Here is a 12701-nt window from a genome sequence, read left to right as displayed (position 1 = left end):
TCCATCGTTCCATGGAGCGTACGCACATCATCATCCTCTCTCACCTTCACCTGGTAATAATAATTCCCATGTCAAGCGTTATTGTACTGCATTTATACTCCTTCTTGGCTAATTACTAGCCGGTTGCGGTGTGCCTGCTCGCGTGGTACTGCGTATGCGTATTGCTCTTTTTTTGCCCTTAATGCTGGATTGCAGCAGAACCGCTTTCCTATGTATCTGCCGTTCATTCTGTTCTTTGTGTCAACCGAGCCGTTGTTAAAACCAGATGCTTGTACCCTCGGTGGAGAAGAAAGAAAAAAAAAACGAAACACTTACACGATCGACTAAATAGTACGTACGGTGCGACACAGTTCAGCCCACGAGATATTCTATTTGATCCCCGATAAAGCGCGTTCCCTCCATTGGAAGCAACTAACTGCTGCCTATGCAATCCCTGTTTAAATTAATCGTTCTCATCGGTTCCTAGCCCAGATTGGTCAGCACGGGTAGGCTTTCGGGTTATTTCAATCGGGACGCATAGACACTAATTCTAGCAACGGTAGCAACGGAAGGCAGACAAACAGAAAACCCCAAGCTCTGTACCGAAATAGGCGAAACAATAGATTCCGTGCGAAAAGCATTAAAAGTAAACAACGAACTTCCTATATGGATGTTGGCACGTGATATGAAATCCCAAACGACCGTACGGAAATACCCTTCGGCGCGGTCAAGATACACATCCGCCTGTTCCACGGTTCCCACGGAATTTCTGGATCTTTTTATTAGCTCTTTTGGCAAAAGTAGTTTTAGTTTTAATATCTTTAGCGTTTTGGGATTTAATTTCGGGTGATAAGTACAGAAGGTAGCCAGATTAAAGCAATTGTTTTCTCCTCTCGGACTAGAATCTGGATGAACGGTTGAACATAAAATGTAGTATAAATACACAAGCATGAATCTGCTGTAACCTGTTGGGGCGTGGAAATGGATTCAAGCTGTAGATTAGCCAAAAGTAGATGCTAATGATCCGAGCGGAACAGGAAATGTGCATACATGTTTGTTGCTACAAGTAGAAATTCTTGTTTTACTATGCAAACATCGTTTCATTCACATAGCTGACGTTCCTTTCGAAATTGATATGTATGATGTAGGAAGAACTATCTTCTTTGCGTTCAACGCGTGTATGTGCTGCTTGTCCATGATTCCGACTTATGAAGTAGATAACATGGAACAAGTAACGGTATTAATGGTGTAATTGGTATTTACTTTTCAAATAAAATGGCTCCAATCTCGTACATTCGTGTAAAACCAAAACAAGAGCTCTTTAACGTTCATACGCTTAAATATCCGCGAACCGAACATTTTCAAACTTTCAAGACATAAGAGACACTTCCCAGAATCGCTGAAAGAATATCGAAGAAGGATAATTATTTCTTCGAACCATTTAAGGCACAGAGCACACTTTTACTGCATTATAAACAATAAGACGATCAATCAAACAGTCGTGACAGATTGATCGTGTCAGTATACGTTTTAAATTAAATTTACATATCAGCTGCATTATTTGTAGCTATTCTATCTGGTCGATTAATGGTGTAAGAATATGGAACGGAATACGACGCGTGTGATGGACGACGCCCGATGGAGGCTCCACTCGTCACTACACAATCCCATCGGTTGGCACTCGAACGCTCGAACGGAAGCATGGGGTGCCCTTCTTACGATGATGGTGGCATACTGATGTAACTTTAACCCTTACTTCCTTTTCGTTGTGTTCTTGTACATGCTTCGTTCTAGCTCTTCCGTTCCGTATGGTGTCGTCGTGCTTAGCCCGCATACCCGAGACCAACTAACGCTTTAGCCCACCAACGTGCATGGCACGTGTGGATTTGTTCCTCATCCAATAGCAGGACCAGGCTCTTCATCGGGATTGCTCGAGCTGCTCGAGACGGAAAGGCATATATCGATGGAGGAATACCATGGATAGGATAGTATTAAATTCAATTTTTAAACTGATTGATTACTTCGCTGGTCACCGGATATTTGGTTCACGACTGTGCGTACACATTCCATTTTTGGCCCCCACGACCCACGGCGCTGTACGACCAACAGCAAAGCGATGGCGGAGGTCTAAGTGTTAATTTTGACACTCTTCCATACCAACCATCCGTTTCATTGGAGACGGAAGGAAGTAGGAAAGACAACAGGGGGAAAAATATGATGGATATCTCGCCTGTGTGTGTGTCTCATCATGGTGCCTAAACAAATCGCGTTGAAACTAATTTTACGATCATGTCTATGGATAGATTCCGATCGAAGCAATCGTAGCAAAGGGAGTTCATTCTTAGTTGCGTTTCGCTAGTTTCGAATAAAGGTGCAAAAGCTCAGAGATGGATTCGAAATTTCAACCACCATGTAAATACTTTCTACGCGATGAAGTCGTAATCCACAACGATGAGTCCAGTGCGTGGGTTATCGTCCATGGAATAGTTATTGACATTACTCCGTTGTTTGGTGCGAGCGAAAGAAAATGCACACTAAAGAAGGTTCAAACTTCTGTCAACTTTGCTACGAAAATGGCGATAAGTCTCTAGCCTTAATCAACATTTTATATTCCACTCCTACCATTTGTTTGTTTCAGACACTGCAGTGGTTGTTGGCATTTGCGGGCAAAGATTTAAGCTCGTTCTTCCATAACAACGAGCTTACTCCTATCGATCGAACCAACCGCAACGGAGAACGGGTTCCGGCCTTTGTGCCCTGTTTGGAGCGTAATCCTGCCACTCGGCTCTACTGGTACCGTGATCCGAGTCTGGTCATTGGACGCATAACATTCCACCCATGCCCGGTGAAAATTATCAACACATTGACATTCCACGCGACGGAAATGATCGTTTGTTACGAAGATACGATCGGTGACGTCCGGGAAAAGTACTTGCGCTACAACGACAACGCAATGCAGTATGAATGGCGAAAAGACCTGTCGGAGGTAAGTGTCTTCTGGCCGGCACTGGCAGAGTTGTGTACAATATCGTTTGATACACTCCTTTCCCTTCGCTCAGGGTTCGGAGGTTGGCAAGCTGCAAATGGATAAGACACTGACAGAAACCGGATATCAGGTCAATCTGCGCAGTCCGGTACCGGTAATTTGGATTTTTTACATGCTACCTCCGGGGACAACGGACACAGCGGATGATACGTGCTATTCTTCCGGAAAATGTACCCCACTGAACGAGCAACCAGCATCAGACGGGGGTGAGTCAGTACGAATTGTTACCACAAAGTGAAAAACAAAGTACAACAAACGCGACCACAAAGACAAATTCTTCGGGTGAGAACCGTGGGGTATGCGAAAAACTGAACTAAAATTACAATATAATAGAAATTCTTGAAATTTTTCCGAAGACCTGCTTTCCAACCGTTCCTCACCAGCTGCGTAGACAACCTTCACCACAAGACAAGTAAGTAGTTCAAAAAGAGGAGGTGTTGTTTTGCCTATCCATCTCGCGCTTGGTATTTGTCTTGTGTGCCTGTGCTTTGTGTTACTGTTTAGCTTTCCTGTTCTCATCATCAGCCGTTTCGGGTGTACCGGTTGGAATGTCTAACTTTCCTCTTCTTTCCCATCATTTCCCGCGTTAATGCGTGTGTCTGCAGGTGCCTTTCTGCTAAACAACGGCAGTAGCTAAAAGGCAGACTGTGGCTTTGTTGACTGTTTAGATCTAATGCGTCTCACCTTAATTTATGTCCAAGCGGTGTTGGAGAGTACCACAAATATGTGTCTCAGTAATTATCATCATTCCAAATATCGCCCTCTAGACCTACTTTGTAATTCAAGAAATTTGTCAATTAATTTGGAGTAAATACTCTGGAATGGAGATGATTTTAAGGGTACATTTGAAGCATTTGGCACTTGCATGGAGCATGATCTAATCAAAATCAAAATCAAAACTAGATTTAATCCAAATTTAGATATGATAATCCAAATCTTACAGTTCTTTTGAAACTTTCAAGCTTCAAATATTTTTTATAGACAAAAATTAAACTTAATACACGATTTGCATTAAATAATAATTTACAATTGTTCTTTAACACACAAATCTGTAATTTTTACAAATTTACAGACTTTTATGTTAATGTACAAATACTTTCATTTCAATTTTTCGCCAGTCAATGCGTCAAAGAATATTTTTACAATTGTTAAACAGATAAATTAGTTGGTCGATAAAGTAATTTATATCGTTGAATCAATAATTAATTGAAAAATAATGTTCATTTGGTATTCTTCTTCTTCTTGGTATTCTTGGCTTGCTCAGGGTTGAGCACGTCGCGTAGACATGGCCAAGTCACCAATCCGTTTCCAGGATACTCCGTGTAGGGCTGCAGTCCTCTATCCACGGCTGTAACCGATCTCCGACAAATTTAACTCCACTTGATCAAGTTAACGGGATCGCTGTGATCCTCCAAGTCTCGTGCCGAACGGGTCGCTGACGAGCACCTTCTTGGTGGGGCATGAGTCCGGCATCCTCATCGCGTGCCCCAGCCAACGTATCCTTCCGGCTTTGACTACCGTCAGGATATCAGCACCGCTAAACAGCTCAGCTAGCTTGTGGTCCTTAACACCCGTTGTTCGAAAATGGCGAGTGCATTGGTGTCCTCCGTCAGCATCATTTATTAATATTCTTACCTCATTCAATTATATCATATCATATGAGCATTTTAATTAGAGCTACAAACACAAAAGTTGTCAGAATATTTACACTGAAGCCTATATAATTCTCCTACTCTTAGCTGTTTTTATCCATTGACATTATAAAAACAAAATGTTTCTCAGTCTCATTTTCAAACCGTCAAACAACACACAATTTACGAGGCGTTATGAAATGCACACGAGTTGATACAACAATCAACGACAGATGATAAACGTCCACATTTCTGCTGATACTTTACTTGATCGATGGATAACACATCACCAATCATTTCTAGAAATTGTCCGTCACGCGTGGGTCTAAATTAGCACGTCAAATTACTTCCAACCGTAGCCAGCTCTGGCACCCCATATGCTCTCAGCTTTCAAGTGACGATCCGTACCCGTGGTAACGAATCTTCCTACCAAAACCTTTTCAACTCAGAAACCGATTGCACGTTTCAGCATCCTTCATTAAAAAAAAAAATGGTGGCCTGCTGCCCGATGGGCGCCAGGTGCTTTCGGTCGAATCGATTTCTTTGAAGGCTTTTCTACAACGTTGCCTTGCGGTACAACATTCCGGTTCGGTGTATCCGTCGCACCCACTCGCGCAGTACCGAAGATAAATGAACCAAAAGGTATCTGCCAGCTAACAAGCGGTTTACGCACGCTCTGGGCACCAGCATGGGACAGCAGTACGAACAATCTTGAAAACAAAAACATACAAACTCTGCCTGCAACGCACAGGCACAAGGCCTGTGAAACTTATCCTGCTGACGCGCTCGGACAGACCAGCGATATCCAGCATCGTGTGTAAGCATACACATCCTTTGAACCGAAACATCTGCCGCACTTGGCAGCAAGGCCGCTATCGGCTAAGCCAACTGTACTGTTGCACCAGTTCAACCATTCACCAATGACGCTTTTTACTTTGTTCGGTGCACCCGGATTTACGTGAAGGTTTTCAACTGTGTGCAAATATGTTTCTTCCTCATTCTTTGGAACTGTGGTATATTTAAGTACATATTTTCCTCTTCTTTTTAGATTTCGCATAGAAGGTGAGTAAGGCAAAGCATATAATTTTAAATGTAAATGTTTAGTGAATTTGGAGCATCAAAATCTCTTATGTCAAATGTATTTTCTTCTTTTTATAAACACATTGCCCATAGTGGTATGGTTTATGGATCATGGAATGATCAAAATATATCCTCGAAAAATATCTACCAAAGATTTAACCCACACCGAAGAGGAAAAAAGCGTAGAAAGAAAAAATGAAGCAAATCATCTCTACAGATCTCTCTTACATACGGGACACACACGTGTACCGCGTCCAAACATCGTCTACCGGCATTAAAATCGGCACGCGACAGCTGCAACTTTTTCTCTACATGTTCACTGTGTTTCTTCTATCCTGTCGTTTACTTTCCGGCCAGTTTTTAATAAATAGTCTACGGTCTCGAAACAGATCCCAAAAGGATGAAAAACACAACGAAATGCTGCTCATTTTCTCCATAGGATCGTTCCGTTGCTTCAACAGCATCCTCGCATCATGACGACCTGCGCCACTTTTGTCCTGACGTATGGTGGCTGCTGCTGGATGGAAGAGCTGCCGTTGGTGCCTCCCGTTTTTATCCAACGCGATCCTTTTATTTACGGCTTGGGTCACGACAGCAAATGCGCTAGATATTTGGTAATTTAAACGTTCGATTGTGCTTTTGCTTTTCTTGTGTGATGCTTATCGGTCCTCAACTAACTCAATTATTAGCTGACCGAATTGAACGTCCCTCCTGATGTCCAGCCCGATGGACATTTATTGACTTGTGTTGTCAACAAGTTTTATAATTATGTTTTATTTGTTTATTTTTTTTTCTTACTGTCATTTGAATTATGCTCATCGGAAAAGAAGATCTGACCGCTACCAACCTATTAAAATAACTTATCTGTTTGTTTCTTGTTTCATTCATTGTTTTTCATTTTTATTATGGTTTGTGTTTTTTTTTTCTTTCTTGATAAACCTCTAACTAGAATCTCTCATTGCCGAATAGTCGTGTATGTAAACGTTTCAGTTAGGAATTTGGTTTAAGTTCAGCGTCACGCTCCTCACTCCTCGCTTGCATACTCTCTTATCTATTGTTTTTTTTTTTTCAAATCAATTACTATATCTGTGAACTTTTCTTCTTGGCTTAATGACCTACTAGGTCATGTTGGTCATCTTATGGCTTACAAGGATTATTCATACTACGCAGTTTGATAGTCGGTTCTAACTACGGGGAAACGATCCGGCTGGGAATTGAACCAGGTTCCTGCAGCGTGAAGACCAGTGCCGCTGTTGTAAATACCACTGGACCGCGTGTATATCAGTGCCCTTTGCCTTATAATCTGTCTGACCTACCACATAATTGCAATAAGCCTCTTTATTGGTGAAGGTATTCCTAATGAGCAATACGCATCACGCTGGCAGTCGTACAAAGTAACTCAATAACATCCAGGATCCATTTTTAAAGTTTTGTTGGTTTGATAAAATAGATATTTTCTATAATTTTAAATAAAATCATATTATATATTTCGAATAAGCTGTTTGCAATTCACCGTTAGAGTTGAATTTAAATTCGAAGAAACAGTGTTCAATATTGCATACAACATCTCGACACAAGTTGGATGCTACTAATGGTCGCAAGACATCCCATTGTTACAGTGGCTTACATTCATATAAGCGAGGTGTTGTCGTGCAACAAATCAGTTAGGGTGTCTTCTGACAGTTCTATTTTCTATTTTATAAAAAAATCCTTCCTTAGTATATTATAAACTTCAATTAATTTAAAGATTAAATCTATAAAGCAAGACGGTCACTTTGTAATAGAAAGGCAGATAATGGAAATAATTTTATTTTTAATTCTTAAGCGAAAGCAAGTTTGTTCAAATATGTCGTTTGAAGTAGTTTCGTTTTTTTATTATTTCATTATCTAATACATCGACTGTCAAAAAATAACTTACACTCATTTAACAACAACTTTAACCAGGTTTCTTGTTCAATCTTTATTGAGTAAAATGCGTAGTTCCTGTATACCAGTTATTTATCGATCGAAGGATAAATATTTCATCTTTTTCAAGTACAGCCTCTCTTCGATGTACGCCATACTCGATATACGTTAATTCTTTTTACACTAATGTTTCAAAAAATGCGTACGTTAATTCTATGTATTTGTTCGTACATTTATAAAATTCATTTATAAAAGAATGAACACAAAAAGCTCATCTTTTTGTTATCCACATGGTGTTGAAATTTTCGCAGGCAGAAAACAACAAAACCTGCCTAATTTCTTACTGACAATCAAATTTATGCTTTGTGAAAAGTTAGCAAATCTCACAATAGTGTTAATTTTACTTTGTTCGTTTTCCGAATCATTTTAGTTAAGCTCAAATCAATGCTAGCAAAGTTGTATGGCCTAAGGGAGCTATGAGAATATGCATGAACCCTACCACTACCAAAAGCATGAACACTACCAAAAGCAAAAGGAAGACTAAACTTTCTTATACCGGCATTGAAACTGAATTCACTCCTAGCAAACAGACACCTTTGGGAAAATCGCACAAAACAGTGCATATTTGCCAGATGCTGTAAAGAAAAATCTAGCCTCGTAGCTGACACAACAAATATTAACAGAATTCCTTCCACCATCACACTAAACATCCAACAGTTAATTGGGTAATTGGATGGCACAACATAAATAACAATAAACTGGATTTAACTCACAGAAGAATCTACTAAATGCAAACTAACGAAATAGTAAAAACCAAATTACATGAATTCCAATGATGATAAGTGTAAAAAATGTGGTCAACAAGAGACGATTGAGCATACATTAACAAAATGCAAAACAATGATAAAGAAATGGATCCTGAAATGTATATTGCAAGAAAAAGGTCTAAGAATCTATACTTTGGATGAGATCGGCAAACCAATATTAAAGTTAAGCACGAAAACCGAGAAACTGAAAATTATGAAAATCTTTATGAACTACACATAACTTTTATTGAATCACGATGAAATTATTTATTTACTTATTTATTTATAATCCTAGAAAATTAAGATGTTAAATCAGAAAAAAGTACGCTCCATGTTTATGTTATCGACGATGATGAGCATTTATTAGCTTGTAGAATCTTTAAGCAGTAAGAAAAATCTTCAAAAACACTTGTTAGACTTGTACTTCTAGACCCATCTTTTTCCTCGTTCAAGCTCCACGATGATGTTCACGCACATGATAATCTAGGAATTGAGATGTAAAACGTAAAGCGTACACGAATTGCACTATAAGCACTTTCATCACATTTACAAAACGATACCTTTGAAGACGACGATTAAGCATTGCTTACTTTTCTGTTAAACTATCCACAAACTTGTTCGGTTCTCAGTACAACTTTCGATTCAATCATTCAATTTAAATTCATCAAGTGTCTAAAACAGCTTCTCAACCACTTTTTCCGTGGCCGCGCACATTTTCTTTAAAAAAGTGATAAAAAGCTACACATAAACAAGCCGGTCTAGACCAATCGTCAAAATTTTATTAACATTGTTCTCAACTTCTTCTCGTGGATTTCTACGAGACTATGTTTTCTCAAATGTTCAAAAGCTCTTTTATGAGAAGGTTATCATGTTTTTTCTCAGCTTTCGTGGCCCTGAGCCTTATTAATTTAAATTAGGCTCGCCCGGTTTTGAGTTGGCACCGTTACCGGTCTTTGCCCGACAGGACCGGGGTCCAAATCCCATTCGTACCGTTCCCCCGTCGTGTAAACTGACTATATTCAACTACGTGGTATTAGCAAGTCTATTAAGCCAGGCCGGCGTGACCTGGAAGATCGTTAAGCCTAGAAGAAGAAGAAAGAAGGTTGCCAAATTTACTTGGTTCTTAAATTTACTTCTTACTTCTTCTAGAAATACGTTTATTACTAAAACAATGTACATTACATGTAATCTTAATTTCATTTCTTATCAATTTGTTTATAATTCTTCTATTTTTTTTTTTTTGTTTTTTTTTTTATATGAATTCATATCTTAGGTGAAGATCAAAAGGCTGCAAAAATTTCATCTTTCACATATAAATATTTTAAACCTTGTAAAGCATTTTATGCTTTACGTGATCAACTTTTTCACATTACAACTTCAGAAAAAAGTAAAAATAAAGCTCATCAGTCACAATGTCCACGACTGGGTACGCTGCAATGAAATTCAAGCAACAAGTGATGCAATGATGAATGAGGCAAGCACAAATCGTTGTTTTTAAATCGGGAAAGTTTCGAATGGCCGTGAAAGAACACCAACCCAGAGCATGGCTGAATGCCATCCATGTGCATGGGACATTTCAACGAAATAGTCCAGCAAAGAGTAATGTGACACAAAAAGAGATAAATCCATGCTTCTTATCAAAAAACGTACGTACGTCCGGGAGACTTTTCCTGCTGCAGCAGCTCCGGGATGGTTTCAATAATAAATAAGGTGCCTATCTTTTGTTTCCTAGCTGGTGTATTTTCGAGTCTACTGAAAACAAAACGATAACGAGCTCAGGCACTAACTACGAGCGTACCGTATGCCGTATACGTTACAGCGAGCCGTGCATGAGGCGAGCCGAGCACCTGGCAGAGTGGCCGGAATAATATGCCTTCCGGTAAATGACGAACGGAGATGATCCGTGAGCAAGTTGGCCGAGATTCAAGAATATGCATCATCTTCTCTGCTATCGTCACCATCGACACTTTGGCGTAGGTGTGGAGAGACTTTTCATCTATTAACCGCACCCCCGGCACAGACAGCTCCTTCTCATTTCCTTCTCGGCACAAGGCTCGTTTCTTGGAACTATAATTCGTTCTATTTAAGACATTTAGAAAGATGCACATACCCTATTTGCATATCGTTGAAAGAGCGATGCGGAATCAAGCCCCTTGTTACAGGTAACCTTTCATCGATAAATAGTGCGGCCCTTCGCCTCACGAGATAGTGACAAACGTTAGTTTAATTAATGGACATGGCGTGTAGCACCCATTGCCCCAAGTTCATGATAAGCTTCGCTAACCAATGCTAATAGCGAGCTAGATAACGAAGTTGATAACTTGGTGATAGTCAGAATCTTGAGGCCCTTGCGTTTGGCCGCGGGGCCCCATTTGTTTTTGGCCATATGCCGCCGGCGGGTTACGACATGTTGGCTTGCTCCCCGCATCCTATCACCTGCCCCCGTATCACTCACGCAATACGCAAATAAAAAGTAATCCTGGTCGATGTCATCCGAGCACATGCTGCTGCCATCCGGCGTCGGTATGCAGAAACGTATGATTATTGATTTCGGAGAATCATTTGCTTCGTTTTGCAACATCGAATGGTCCAATTTGCTTAACCGTAGGGTTTGTAAATGCTGGCTGTACTACATGATACACTCATTTCGAACTACACGCCAACGAGCGTAGGACAATCAATTGCGATGATTCAATTATTGCACCACAATGCGATTTCTAAGCTTATCGCACCGAACAATATAAAGGGCAATATAATAAAATTGGCTGTTCTCGGCACTTGAAAGGAAAAACTAAACAACACGAAAGCTCTTTCGTAAAAGGTGCCATAAATGAAGCAAATAGTATTATCGTTGAATACTGGTGCCGTAATCCTCGGCCCATTTCTGCGATGAACAATTTTGGGAATAGTTTTGAACACATTCTGGTAAATTGCTAATACATTCCTGATGAAAAATGGAAACTTTTCCAAATCAAGCCATGACAGATTGGCCGTAAACGAACGCTCGAATCACATGATTTGCGGATGTCTCGGAGACGACATCTAAAGGTGTAATAACATTTTGAGTTGCCCAGATCCTTACCTAGTTCAACCATGCACACTTCAACAACGGTCAAGAACCAAACCCCACACCAGCTGCTTAGTAATGATTAGTTTAGTAAAATAAAACCTTTAATTTAACCCGCTACTAGCTACAACTTTAGCTCTACTCGCCACTAATTATTCTCGTTACTCTCCAGCACAACAGGTACCGCCGTATGATGATGAAATCCACAAATCCCCCAAAAATCCTATTGGAATTAAATTCAACATTCAGTCATTTCGCCTGTTACCAGCGGCCACTTTGCCAACAACAACAACCAACGCCACGCTTTCCGCGAGACGATCGTCTTTCTTCGGTTCAGTCGACCGAGTCACAGAACGCCCGGCGAATGCTCAACGCATGCCCTATAACGTCGGACGGTAGCGACTGTGGCGGAAAACCCCTTTTTTCCCATCGCTCCGGCTATGTCCGGTCCGGTCGGGGATAACTTTTCCGACGCTATATAAAAGGTGCCAAGTGTGACGATTCTGAACCATTCAAACGGTTGGTGTCTCGTTAACGGTGCGAGAACGAACGCGCCACGTGTTCCCCGGTGGCTGTTGCGAGTCGTGTTTGAATTTTGTCCCTTCTTTAAAAATAATAACAAATAATTTACAGTTGAACGTTTTCCTGCATGTTGCATCGCACTTTGACGTGCTGTGCTCGCGAAGCGTCGTCCTATGTTAATATTTAGTGTGTCCGGTAGAATTTGAGTTCGCTTTTTTTCCACCATTGTGCCGTTGTTCCTTTCGGCCGCGACCCGATCGAGCTTTCATCGGCAGAGCCTAACGGTTGCGTTTATTTTTCCCAACAGCAGAGCCTAACCGAACCGAACCCTGGTAAGTAATTACTGTATGCTTATGAATGCTGTTACCCATCACATACGCACAGGAAAGATAGAAAAACAGACACCGGAAGCACCGTTGGCCGCACTGCGTAACGGGAATGGCGAAGGTGTTGATGTGCGACACGAGGTTTTTGTTCTGATGGCAAGGCCACCCAAAGCAGTTGAATATTTAATTATGTTTTGCGAGCAAAGGTGTTTGGTCCTGGGATAAATCGGGCACGAAAGGCAGCGCAGTTACAGCAAGCGAGTGTGCGAAACGTGCGTAGTGTGTTGTGAAATGAAATGATGATATTATTCACCTCATATCTTACTTGTTAATGTTAAG

The 12701-nt window shown here is 40.7% G+C and overlaps 2 protein-coding genes across 2 annotated transcripts in view; both read left to right on the top strand.

Moving 5' to 3' along the window:
* Nucleotides 1-12701, top strand: part of LOC126564696 (rab GDP dissociation inhibitor alpha) — a 442469-nt gene that overhangs the window by 211352 nt on the left and 218416 nt on the right. The gene's annotated exons all lie outside the window — the stretch shown is intronic.
* On the top strand, nucleotides 2367-3263 carry LOC126565314 (cytochrome b5 domain-containing protein 1). The gene is made up of 3 exons (XM_050222481.1): nucleotides 2367-2522; nucleotides 2618-2965; nucleotides 3039-3263. The coding sequence occupies exons 1-3, from the start codon at nucleotides 2367-2369 to the stop codon at nucleotides 3261-3263; spliced, it is 729 nt and encodes a 242-aa protein (XP_050078438.1).

The sequence above is a fragment of the Anopheles maculipalpis genome, chromosome 3RL, assembly GCF_943734695.1.
Source record: "Anopheles maculipalpis chromosome 3RL, idAnoMacuDA_375_x, whole genome shotgun sequence".
In the NCBI taxonomy this organism is placed as follows: Eukaryota; Metazoa; Arthropoda; class Insecta; order Diptera; family Culicidae; genus Anopheles; species Anopheles maculipalpis.
This window is presented reverse-complemented; position numbering and strand designations above follow the sequence as displayed.

Excerpts from the sequence above, each read along its gene's own strand:
- LOC126565314 (XM_050222481.1), top strand. The coding sequence starts at position 2,367 with ATGGATTCGAAATTTCAACCACCATGTAAATACTTTCTACGCGATGAA. Across the intron at positions 2,523-2,617 it reads GAAAATGCACACTAAAGAAG|ACACTGCAGTGGTTGTTGGC; the intron begins GTTCAAACTTCT and ends TGTTTGTTTCAG. Across the intron at positions 2,966-3,038 it reads GGCGAAAAGACCTGTCGGAG|GGTTCGGAGGTTGGCAAGCT; the intron begins GTAAGTGTCTTC and ends CCCTTCGCTCAG.